The 13,056-nt window shown below is 45.6% G+C and overlaps 1 protein-coding gene across 4 annotated transcripts in view; it reads right to left on the reverse strand.

The window, feature by feature from the left end:
- HDAC8 (histone deacetylase 8) overlaps window positions 1-13,056 on the reverse strand; it is a 221,803-nt gene that overhangs the window by 26,600 nt on the left and 182,147 nt on the right. For all 4 annotated transcript variants that reach the window (XM_045995577.1, XM_045995581.1, XM_045995574.1 and 1 more), the window contains one exon: window positions 2,177-2,282. In XM_045995577.1, coding sequence (XP_045851533.1) covers window positions 2,177-2,282 — 106 coding nt within the window. The remainder of the gene's footprint in view (window positions 1-2,176; window positions 2,283-13,056) is intronic.

Genomic DNA, 13,056 nt, shown 5'->3' on the forward strand with positions numbered 1-13,056 from the left:
GTCACTTCTGAGGACCTAATTCCTAGTCCATACATTTTCTCTCAGCTTAACGTCTTTGTACTGCTATCAGAACATTGTTTTAACCTATAAGGATCTTCTAAAAACCCTGACTTACATGTAACTTACACGTCCTCTAAGATTTTTGATGATCCCCCCACTCCAACCCTCAAACTAATCTTTTATCTCAGGTCTTTTAAAAATGTATTCCTTATGGGGCGCCTGGGTGGCTCAGTGGGTTAAGCCTCTGCCTTCGGCTCAGGTTATGATCCCAGGGTCCTGGGATCGAGCCCCGAATCAGGCTCTCTGCTCAGCAGGGAGCCTGCTTCCTCCTCTCTCTCTGCTTGTCTCTCTGCCTACTTGTGATCTGTCTGTCAGATAAATAAATAAAATCTTTAAAAAAAATGTATTCCTCTTTTGGGTTTCTTACCTTTCCTAGTTCTCTTTCCTTTGAATTACCTTCCTTACGTCTTCTCTCACTTGTCATTTCCATTTCCTCAATAGCAAGATGTCACCGCTCTGGAGATATGTGTCAGGGTACGTGTGCAGGAAAGCATGAGGGCATACAGATATCTGCACATACGGAGGTGTGAGCAAGAACCTGCAGAGGCTTGTTTAGTTTCCCTGTTTCTATTGCTTTGTCTGTACTCTACCAGGATTTAGAGTCTGGATCAGGGGTGGGGGGAGGGGATGGTAAGGTTGAAGGAAGAGGGGTAAGAAAAGTTGGTTCAGGATCAGTCCCAAAGGAAACAGGGAAGGTGTCCTGGGTCTGTGAGGGGCAGGAGGAAATTAGGGTGGGAGCACTAGTGTTAATCAGGGCTGCAGGAGAGTGAGAGGACTGGCAAAGGGCCAGGAATAGAAAGAGTTGAAAGGCCTTAAAGACTACAAGAGAGGAGGATTTGGTTAGGAAGTGAGGATTTGTGGGGTTGGTATCCACCGTGACTCCAGAGGGAGGTAGCTTGAAACTATAGGGTCAGGATAAGGATGAGAGCTATGGGACACCTCACAGAGACAATAAGCCTTGCTGTGAGCATAGCCTTAGAGGTCTATGACTTGTGAGCTTAGAGAATTTTTCTGCCCAAAGGAGCCTGGGACGTGGAGTCCCTGCCTAAGGACTTGGCTGTTTTCACAGACTGGACTCTACTAGAGGTTAGGGCCTTAATATAACCTTCAGCAAAGACCCCCCTCCCCCCGCCCCCGCCAGGACACAGTGCCTTCCTTCAGACTAACTCTGGTACAGAATAGGCCTCCCTTTCATGCTGGTTTCTATTCCAACGAGGGAGTCAAAGGTAGGAGAATTGCTGTTCTCTTGGTCGTTATATGAATAAACATGGGAATTTCACTCTCCAAGATGGGCAATATGATACCCTTAGTCTCTTAATTCTACAAATAATCAGGATCCCCCAAATATGCACACATGCATACAAATTCAATTAAATAAGAAAATGGGTGCCAAAACGACTTTACAATAGTGTAGAGAAAGTGAACTGAGTTATGGAGCAGCAGCTGGGGCTTGGGGAGGGGCTCTACTGGAAAGCTAAGGGCAGCTTCCCCAGATAGCTAGTGGGACAGTGTGACCAAGATGATAATAACCTGATGGCTGCCATTTTCCCTCTGGCCAGAAGCCAGAACAGTTGTGGGCCAGCCGGAAGGAAGGCAGGGTAGGGCAGCTTCTCCATTTCCAGTGTTCTGGGAAAAGACTGGGGAGCCTACTCTCAGGGCACCAGAATCCTGACTATCCATTGTAGGCCTATGGTCTCTCAAGGCCAGATTGGACCACGGAACCATACAGGAACACAATGTCTGTGAGACCCTCCTTCCCCCTCCCTTAAGTCTGAAGAGGCTTGAACTTCCCTCACCTTCAAGAGGGTTTTACTGTTGCTCTTTTAAAAGAAAAAGGGTTCCAGGGCACACTTGAGAACTGGTTTTTCTCTGGAGGTGCCTCAAGATAAACCTTTTGTCCCCCTGAAGGTGATATTAGCTGGCCAAATGACAATTCCAGTCAGAGTGGCCAGTGTGGAATTCCACTGACAAGCTATCAGGCCAAGAAGATGTTTCCCTTCTAAGTCAGTGAAATGGTTAGCCACTAAACACAAATGGTATTTGGGGAAGCCCCCAGTGACAGGCCACTGCAAGCTGGGTGGAATGAGGAGGGCAGGGCTTGAGGGGTGGCGCTCACCTTTGATGTAGTTGAGGATTTGCTGGACTCGGTGGGGCTCATTGCGGTCTGGCCGGCAGCTTGGCGTGATTTCCAACACATAATCAGGACCATATGCTGTGAAAAACTGTAAGGAAAAGGGAAAGGCCAAAAAACAAACTAAACCACAGAAAACCTCTGAAGCAAACCACATACACACAGAACAACCGAAAGAAAACCACCAGTACTGACAAGGAAAGGGAGGCCCAGGGGCGCTGGGCAGGATGATTTGGCAGGAAAGGCGCGTGCCGGTGGTACCACTCCTCCTGTTCAAAAGCCCCAGGGACAGGTCACTGCTACATTATTTAGCGTGTTGTTCAAGGTTCTCTCTACTCAGGGGTCCACTTTTCTCTCCAGCCTTAGTTCTTACTGCACCCTCCTCTCTAGCCACACTGGCCTGCCCTGGGCTTCCCCAAATCACACCGTGCTTTGCCCTCTCCTTAGGATCTCTGCCGTCGCTCCTTGTTCAGGTTGCAAAGGCCCTCCCCTCAATTTCTGCTGCCTGTGAAAAACTTCCCCATCCGTCCAGGCAGAGCTCAAATGTCACCTCCTTCACAAAGCTGTCCCTTATTTTCCACCAACCCCCAGAGTGTTCTTTTGGTACCTTAATTTTTTGGCCCTTATTCAACAATGACTGCTTGCCTGCCTATCACACGTGGGTCACTGTGCTGGCTGCTGGGAGGACCATGAAGATGGGCAAGACCTCCTCTGGGATGCACTCGGTCCTCAGAGGCACATTCTGCCCCGGACAGAGATTTTTCAGCAGTGACCTGAGCTCCCTGCACTGTCAGCTCCTGGAGGGCAGGCAGCACCTCTTATTACCTCCTTGATCCTCACAGGCTAATGGCAGTTGCCTGTTAGTTTCGGTTGCCTTGAATTCCCTGACCCAGGAATGTCAAGCAAGCCTGGTTTCTCCAGTTTTTCTTTCCTTGTAGCAGAGTTTATTTGTTTTTTAAATTCAGGGAATCAAAATAAAGGTTTTTGGATTCTATTTCTAGCTCACTAGATGATTCCTTGTGACCTCTGGTAAGTCACAATATCTGATTCAGCTTCTCTATGAGGGCCCGCTTGGGGAAAAACACTCCACGACAAAGGGAATCATTCAATTGGGATAAGTCCTTGAATGGGAAGTATGCACAACTACTATTTCTGTTTAGTTTTTAACAGAAATAGTATTTGTGCATACTCTCTGGAGAAAGAGCATATGGTCCTTAACATTATGTGCTTTCAATAGTGATATTGTTAGGCAGTAAGTAAAACAGGGGGATTCAAATTCCACGGGAAAAAATGGTAGAGAGCACATGAAAAGAGGGATGTGGATATGGGTCGTGAATTTGATGTCATTCAGAGAAGCCCAGGGTTATTGCCACTGCCACCAAATTATCCTTGTTAAGAGTCTGGATGTATATCTGGCACCATGGGAGAGGTTGTGGAAGCATCTGTAAGGGTTCTAATGGCACCTTTGTGGAATCCATGGGAGTCATTTGACGGGTAGATGGCTTTTGCACATCCACAATGGAAAACTACACATTTAGTTAAAAGGAAAATGCCCGAGACTGTCCCAGTGCTTATTATATTGCCTTTTTTTTAATGGACTGAAATAGAAAGGAAAGGGGGGCCTTGTTCCTTCCTGCTGGAATCATTTACCCTCCGATGCCTGGAGCCCTGAGTCCTGGAGATAGAAGAAGCCTTGAGTGGAGCTCATCTTCACCAAACCAATATATGGAAGAGATAGATACAAGAGGGGTTACCCGGGGGGATACACCCAGAAACTGACCCCTCAGTATGATCAAAGAAAATTGACAGGTTTGTCAATTTTAGATTTTAGATAAGGAGGGCCCCTCAGTCCAAGTTCAAGGAATTAATGGGCTTGGCTCTGGAAGAGAAGACTTCAAACGGGTGTTGCGCTCTCTTCTTAGGCGACCTCTTTGCCTCCAGAGAGTGTCAAGTAGCACACTCATTCCACAGGTATGAAAAGATGGGTTTAGAGAGAGCAATAGAAGAAAGGCAGCTGCAATGAAGTGGCCACTCTGGGAGAGGACCTAAACCCCCAGCATCAAAGCACTATAAAAATCAGAGGCAGGGTGCCTCACTGAGATACAGGAGGAGCGAATGTTCTGCCTCCATCTATGGAGGCAGAGGCTCACTGCTGATCCTTTGTCAGCAATACAGGTTGTGAGCTGTGTATTCAGGGCTGAGCGTTTGAAACAATATGTCTGCACTGTGAATGCCTACAGTGTGGTTACCCATACCCTTCTGCTTTAGTTCCTTCTTTGACCAAGAGTGCGCAAGGCTGCAAGATGGACAGCTGGGGCCAGAACAGATTCCTATGTAACAGAACTCAGTTTGACTGGGATTGAGCCTCTCAATCTGGCTGCATTAGTACCTGGCTTTAACTGACCCATGAATAACCCCTTCCTTGCTGAGGCAGGCCGGCTGCTGCTAATAACCAAGTCTGGGTTCCTAAACATCTCTCCACCTTGGCCAATGAAAGAGTATTCCCGGGTCCTGCTTATTTGCACTGTTCTTAGGCTAGGGGACATCATGATTCAAGAAAGTCCCTGTTTTGTGATCCAGTTCGACATGGCAACTGGCTGGTCCTAGCCTTGGGAGGCTCTGTTTGGGCCTGAGGGAAGTGACAGGCACCCAGAAGTCAGAGGCTTACACCTAAGGCAAAGGTGTTGCCCTATTCCCCCCTCTGTCTCTCTCATGGCATTTCTCTATTTATGTGTTATATTATGCTTTTATTTTGGCACTTGTTAGCGCTTTTCTACTAGACTATGAACTCTGCAGAGGCAGAAACTTCTGTCACATTCTTTGTTGAATTGAAGTCAAGTCATCAAAGGTTCTCCTTAAACCTTTATTTTAAAGTTACATTGAATGAAATTCATTCACAAAAGATCTAGCTGGCTGTTCAGTTAAATTCTGTGGAATAATGCAAAGAGCCAACTCATAGCATTAACGGCTTTTCTGGACTCTTGAGGCAGCATGATGAGGTGGAAAGAGCCCTGGCTTTAGAGTCAGACAGAGCTGGATGTTCTGTCAGGATTTAGTCATGTGCCTCAGGTGTGCTGCTTAATCTCTCTTTTGTCATTGCTACGGGAGGGCTGAGCAGAAATGCCGACCTGCCTGGGTTGTTAGAGATAACATAAACAAAAGGACCTAGCACAGGGCCCAGACCATAGCAGGCCTTCAGTGAAAGTGAATTCCCTCCTCCAGAGGCAAGAGGCCCTTGCCTAACTGAGGTGCCTCACCCATACCCAGGGGGATGTTGGGCCAAGTACTTGGGGTGGCTATGCAGAAAGAAGAACATGTTCCTCCTGCTAGACAAAGCCCAGCCACCCCAGTGTCCTCTCTACTGGCCTAAACCGTTAGCTCCGCCTAGGGCCTGTGGAGAAACTGACTTCTCTCACAGTTTCCTGCCCTATGCTCCTGCCACTTGTTACTGGAGAAGTGGAAAGGAAATCTGATCACGTAAGGCAGAGGAGATATTGGGGTGGAGGGATTTGGCCAGCACTAGAAATAGCTTGAGGCCCCACCCTGAAACTGCCTTGCAGCCCTGAAGAGGAAAGGAAATGGGCAAGCAGCAATCCCATTCCCAGACAGGTGGAGCGGGGATGAAAGAGGCCAGCTGGCCTTCTAGTCAAAACGCTGGCTTTGATCTCAGCAAAGGAAGGAGGGAGGTGCTAACCCTTCTCCACCCCTTCCCCCTTTCCCTCAGCACTCCTTTTGCTTTCTGAGTTTCAGTTGATACATTTTTGAGGGGAACATAGTAGTGGAAAAGAGGCAAATGGAGAGTCCGAAGTGGGGTTGAGGGATGGGAACTGAAGGTAATGGCGACTTTAGGGTAGTTGGTCCTTTCTTGACTCAAGAGTCAATGAATAAAGAAATGAAATACCTCAGTTCTCATTCAGGTCAGCCCAGCTCAAGGCCCTTTTCTTGGTCACTCCTTTCCAGCTCTTGCTCACACAATGCAAACAGTGTACACTTAGATATTCGGCCAAGAAGATATTCAGAAGAAGTCTTAGATTTGCTTTTATTCCTTCATAGTCCAATTTGGTCACGGGAGACCAAACCTGGAGCTACCAATCCTTTTATCCTTCTTCCTTCAATGGTTATTGAGTACCTACTATGTGCCTGCCAAAGTAAGTTCATGAGTTACAAAGACAGTAAGACGTGTTTAGAAGGAAGAATTATTACAGAACAGTGTGATGAGACGTATAACAATAATACCAAAGATAAAAGTAATAAAAACATTTATTAAAGGCTTATACATGTCAGGCACCTGAAGTATCTCAGCACTTTTTATGGGTTGACTAATTTAGTCCTCATAACCAGCCCATATGGAGGTACTAGAATTATTTCCATTTTAAGATGAAGATCTGAAGTGTAGAGTAGTCAGATAACTTGACCGAGATTACGCAGAATGTGTAGTGCTGAGATTCGAACCTAGGTCATTCTGGAGATCAGCACTACTTATAGGAACCTCTAGATTAAGTGATGTGTGTTTGCCTGTGTGTGTGTGTGTGTGTGTGTGTGTGAGAGAGAGAGAGAGAGAGAGAGAGAGAGAGAGAGAGGGTGGTCTGCAAATAGGGTATGATGGCTGGGAGGGAAGCATTCCCAAGAGAGCCTTGGTAAAGGCAGTGAGTGTGGAACAGAACTGTACATTTTAGGCACTGAAATTAATTTGATATGGCTCGAAGGTAGGGCATAAGGAGAATTAGGACAAGAGGCTGGGGAGGCAGGCATGAGTTTCCCAGTGGGTGCTGCCCGCTCCCCACACTCAGGCATTTGGCCTTATTCCAGACTGGAAGGTTCATGAGGGCAGAACATTGTTTTACTTCCTGCTGTTTTGCCAGTTCCCAAAAACAGTGCTTGCATCTAGTAGTTGGTAAATAACTATTTGTGGGAAAAGGAAATGAAAACTTGGGGGAGCTTATAACTGAGGGAATGGATGGGTCAGCTGTGTCCTTTAGAAGACTCACTGGCTACAGTGTGGAGAATGGAACAGCATTTGAGGGGAGGAATGCAAGGAGGGAGTCCAGTGAGAAGGCTGGTGCTAGATCCATGATGAGTGGTATCTGGGTCGGAACCATAACAGTTGTGGGAGGAATGGAGAGATTGAAAAACTGAAATGATAGCATTAATAAGACTAAACAATGAATTGGATGTGGAAAGTAAAGAAGGAGAGAAAGCCAAGGATGTTGGACCATTTAGGAGATGCATTAACGAGATGAGGAGTATAGGCAGAGGACAAGGGCTAGTGGCAAAGTGTACGTGTGTGGGGGGAGCTCAGCAAGTAGCATTTTGAGGGCCAGGATCCTAATGATATGGTGCTCTGGTATTTAGGAGAGAGGTTGGGCCTACAATATAGGATATGTGTTAGAGATTTCAGAGTTGTCAGTGACATTAAAGAATTGGAAGAGAATTGTCAAGGAATTGTCTTGGCTGGCAGGGGAGGCTTACTACAGAGTGAGAAGGGAAGAGAGGCAAGGAAAGTATCATGGGGAACAGCCAATACTTCAGAAGTGGACAGAGGGAGTGGAAACAATCCTGGCGACAATCTGAGATACCACAGAGAGATTAAGTAAAAAGAGGGCAGTCTTCTGATTTGTCCACGAGAAGGAGAGCTTTGCTGTAGCCAAGTCAGTGGAGGGTGTGGACAAAGACTGGAAAGTCAGAATGGGAGGAAGTGGAGATGAGAATGATGGTACGAATACACTTTTTATTTTAAGAGTTTGACACAGGGGTGGGGTTGAGGTAGGGTGGGTGATTTAAGATGGGAGGGTCTTAAATATATTTATAGGCTAAGGATAAGGACCCTAGAATATTTGTCTTTCTGGGCCCAGAGCTCCACAAAGGAAGAGTACTGTTTTATTCATATTTATCTTACCTTCAGCTCCTAGAATGGGGCCTGGAAAATAATAGGTGCTCAATTCATGTTTCTTTTTTCTTTTTTAAAGATTTTATTTATTTAACAGAGACACAGCAAGAGAGGGAACAGAAGCAGGGGGAGTGGGAGGGAGAAGCAGGCTTCCCGCTGAGCAGGGAGCCCGACGCGGGGCTCCATCCCAGGACCCTGGGATCATGACCAGAGCTGAAGGCAGACACTTAACAACTAAGCCACCCCGGCAACTCTCAATTCATGTTTCTTGAATGAAGGAAATGAAATGTGTTTGGGATCCTGAGAAGATTCGCATCCAGTAGAAAGAATTAGGGTCTTGAAAGACAGGGTGATTGCAAACAGGCAGGAATGGGGTAGGGTGGGAGGTAGTCAGTGGAGGCAAGAGAATGCTGGACAAATCTGGGGACCAGCGAGTATTATAAAGTTAGGTAAAGTTGGTAAAGGAGAGCATGGGAGGCCTGAATCCCAGGTTGAGGAGACAGAACTTGCTGTGACAGGCACTGGGACAGCCCCGATTAGATCTATGCCTTAGGAAACGTGGGAGCAAACGTAGAAAGGCTGGGTGACCAGTGCGGAGGCTTTTGCAATAGTTCAAGGGGGAGATAACGAGAGCCTGAACAAGGGTGATTGCTGTGGAGATGGAAAGAAGGGGAAAGAGACATTGTAAAGGTAGATTCACCAGGACTTTGGTAACTGACTGGCTGGAGAGGGAAGGAGAGAAGAGAAGGGAGAAGTCAAAGTTGACTCCTAGGTTTTAAGTCTGGCAAAGCGGGAGAATTCCTGTGCCCCTGACAGAGCTGGGGTAAATTAGCAGGAAGAGCTAGTATGGCTAAGGGAAGGTGATGGGATTGGGTTTAGTGGGGTCTGAGATGGCAAGAGGGAATCTGGGTCACTGTGTTTAGGAGGCAGCTGAAGATGTGATGATGGTGAATGGAAGAGAGGTCATGGCTGAAGACTAAGGTGGTAAGGGGATAAAAAGATCCAGGGAATAGGCACAAAAAGAGCAGCTAGAGAAGAAGGGAAGAGCAGAGTGAAATCTCACAGTCTTAGGGATGACATTCAGCATGAGGAAGATGTTTAAAGGAATACATTTGCCATGCTGGCAATGTGCTTCTGTGGCTGAGAATTCCTCTCTCCTAGTCAGTAGCGGGACATAGTATACTGCTTCTAGACAGCCCTCTTTTTATTACTCCAAGTAGCTCTCAAATTTTTTTTATTGTTAACTTAAGGTTTACCTTTCTCTAAAAATTAGACTTGATTCCACCAGGGTAAGCCCAAGGTCGGTGCCAATCCCTCTTACAGATCCCTGAGGCTTTACTTTGCTTTCAGTTGGGAAGGTTGGCTGGTTAGGTTGGCCCTAACCAGGAAGTGCATTTCTTGTCCTGAATTACTCTGTGAACAGAACTCATCACAACCAGAATAACATAGCACCAGCGCTTTGAACCATAATATGGTCTTGCATGATTCTTCTCAGTCTTTCCTATGTCACCAATTACTCCATCAAAGAACCTTGGCCCAACCATGATGGAAACAAAAAAGCTCTCCTTTCCCCAGAAAAAAAAAAAATTTCTGTTTACAGGAAGTTCCGTTATTATAGATATCACTTATGGTACATTTTACGAACACAAAATTGTGGTGGTATTATTAGGAGTAAATTTTATTGCCCTGGCTTTATAACACAAAGACACAAAAATAATAACCCCATCAGTTGTTGGACTGAACTGGCAGGAAGCAACACATCAAAGGCAATTGCTTGTAGGCAGGGAAATGGGGAAGTAGGATTGTCCAGAGTATGACCGAGAGAGGTCGGGAAGATACAGCTATTGGAGATAAGATGTTACCATGGTGGGGGCGCCTGGATGGCTCAGTTGTTAAGCCTCTGCCTTTGGCTCAGGTCATGATCCCGGGGTCCTGGGATTGAACCCCGCATCAGGCTGCCTCCTCAGCGGGAAGCCTGCTTCCCTCTCTCCCACTACCCAGCTTGTATTCCATCTCTCGCTGCCTCTCTCTCTGTCAAATAAATAATTAAAAAAAAAAAAGATGTTACCATGGTGGACGTGAGGATGGAAACCAAGCATCCCATCTGGACCACATCTGTCCCACCTGTAGTACTCATCTCATCCCTTGAACACAGAGTCAGTTCTTTTTTTTTTTTTAAGATTTTATTTATTTATTTGACAGACAGAGATCACAAGTAGGCAGAGAGACAGGCAGACAGAGAGAGGGGGAAGCAGGTTCCCTGCTGAGCAGAGAGCCTGATGCAGGGCTAGATCCCAGGACCCTGGGATCATGACCTGAGCTGAAGGCAGAGGCTTTAACCCACGGAGCCACCCAGTCACCCTCAAAGAGTCAGTTCTTAAGAACTGTTTTATGGAGAGGCTCTTATACCAGTGCCAAGAAATGTTTGAATGAATGAGTGAATGAATGAATAGGTCTTGGAAACAGTTTTATTATTCAGATGTTTTGACAGCATTTTAACTATCGGTGTAGAAAAAAGTTTATTAAGCAAAATAATCAGGCAAACCTGGGGAATGTTAGTTTATGTGAATACTAATTATATTTAAACAGAGCGTATGTCCAGTATTGACTAGTCTTATTTCATTAGCTAAAGTACTTAGAGGCTTTGTGAACACACATATATGACCCTTTAGTGTACTATGTATTCACTAAGGCCAATCCACAGTACTTTGTGTGTGTGTGTGCTAGGTGTGTATGTGAGAGTTTGTGTGTGTGCATGTTCTATTAGGTGCTGAGTAACAGCCACGAACTTTAACCCATGGCTTTGGACTTTCAGCCCAGTGGGCTTTCCATCACACCATGAAGCAATCAACACACTTAAAAAGTGAGATTTCTGGAGTATTATGGGACGAGCCCTAAATTTTTGCTCCACCGTTTAATAGGTGTATGACCTTAGGCAAGTTACCTGACAGTTGTGTCTTGGTTTTCTTGTTTGTAAAATGGGGACAACAACAGAATTTCCTTATAGAGTTGTGTGACAAAATATGAGTTAATTTATGTAAAGCATTTAAAACAGTGCCTGAAGCATAGTAAATACTCAGTAAGTGTTATTTAATGCTAGATGATATTATTATTATCACTCTTATTTTATTAATATGATTTATCAACTGCACAAAGAAACAGGAGTTCTGCGTGTAATGGACAGCAGCAAAACTGGATTTTTTTTTACAAATGCCCCTTGAGACTGAATGATGGTGAGTTTCAGAGAGCTGATTCTGCATCTACAAACCCTAAAACCAGAAAGTAAGCAGAGAGATCAAGAAGGGAAGGATACCCCCAAATGAAAGGAATTAAAAAAATACAATGGAAGAGAGGAGGAGGGAGTGAGAAATTGCAAGTGGCTGGAAAGAGAGGCAGGGGGACAGAGGTGACAGAAAGAAGAGATAAATATGGAGTACATTTGGTGAGGGAAGGAAGGAGGTACAAGGAGGTGGCTGAAGAGACAAGGACAAGGTGGCTGCCACTTGACTAGGGGTCTCCCTGAAGGCCAAGGTTTTCCTTCAGGCATGGTTTCAGGGGTTTGGGAGGAGGGTTCTGGCCAAGACTAATACCTTCCCCACATCACTGCTGATCCTCAAATTTCCACGAGTAGAGAGAATTCCTTCTTCAGAAATATATGCAGGGCCGACTTTGGTTATACCATATGTCTCTGTTAATGAAATGAATATTTTGGAAACAAGCCTACATACGAAGCTTTTTTTTTTTTTCTTCTTCCTCATTGACTTTTCCTTAAGCCACGGGTGGGAATGCAAGATGGGAGCGTATAGGAATATTGCTTTGCCTGGCATGCCACTGGACAAGTTATAAGATGACCTTGAAAATGGATTCTACAGGAAGATTAGTAAGTGCTGCCTTGGCTTGATCTTTATACTACTCCAAGCAACTGTCCTCTCTCTATTCCTTCACTGCTGAACTTCTTAAAATTTCTCTTTTTTTCACCACCTTGACTGCTTCATTTCTCGGACACTTTAACCTACTGCTGTCTGTTTTCCTCCTCACACCTCCACCGAACTGTTTTCTAGAAAGATGACAAAGAGATTTCAGCTTGCTGGCAACTCTGGTTGATTGGTAGTAGCTGCTTGGGTACTGTGTTGGAAAGGATTCTTTTTTTTTTCTTTTTACTGGACACACACAGAGAGAGAGACCACAAGTAGGCAGAGAGGCAGGCAGAGAGAGAGAGGAGAAAGCAGGCTCCCCGCTGAGCAGAGAGCCCGATGCAGGGCTTGATCCCAGAACCCTGAGATCATGACCTGGGCCGAAGGCAGAGGCTTAACCCACTGAGCCACCCAGGAGCCCCTGGAAAGGATTCTGAGGCTGTGTCTAGGTTCATCAAGAAAATGCCATGATCAGTTTGTCATGTAATTCATGGGGTACATGGTATAAGCATGGGGGCCAGGGAGATGTGTTCATGTGTGTCCTATATTTGCTATACCCACTTTAGGAGACCAAGGATGACCTCCTCATTACCAATCTACAGTTTTCTTTTCAGTTATCACTCATACTATTTGCTCTTTCTCCAGCACATGTCATCAACTACACCCTCATTTGTGGCATTATCTTCTCTCTCATCACTACCTATCTCCCTGTTCCTTCTCAGTCTCCTTCCTGAGTCATCTTCCTTCACCTGTCTCTTAAAAGTAGGTGCCCTGGGTTGTGCTCTCAGCTTTTTTTTTTCTCTCTCTCTGTAAGACTTTACACTCTTTGCTGCTGTTTTAATCACTTTTATGCAGAGATCCTACATCTCTGGGTCCAGTGTTTATCCCCAGCTTGCATTTATAACTGTCTACTGGACATTTCTACCTGAAAAACTTGAATTCTCGGTACGTGATGCTTAATGTGTTCCAAGTGGAGCAAATTCAGTGTAAGTCTTTGCAGAGAGAACATTCATCCTGTCTTTTTGTACACTTAGCCCCATAGGTGAGTCCCATCATATCAGAAG

This window comes from Meles meles, chromosome X, assembly GCF_922984935.1.
Source record: "Meles meles chromosome X, mMelMel3.1 paternal haplotype, whole genome shotgun sequence".
NCBI lineage: Eukaryota > Metazoa > Chordata > Mammalia > Carnivora > Mustelidae > Meles > Meles meles.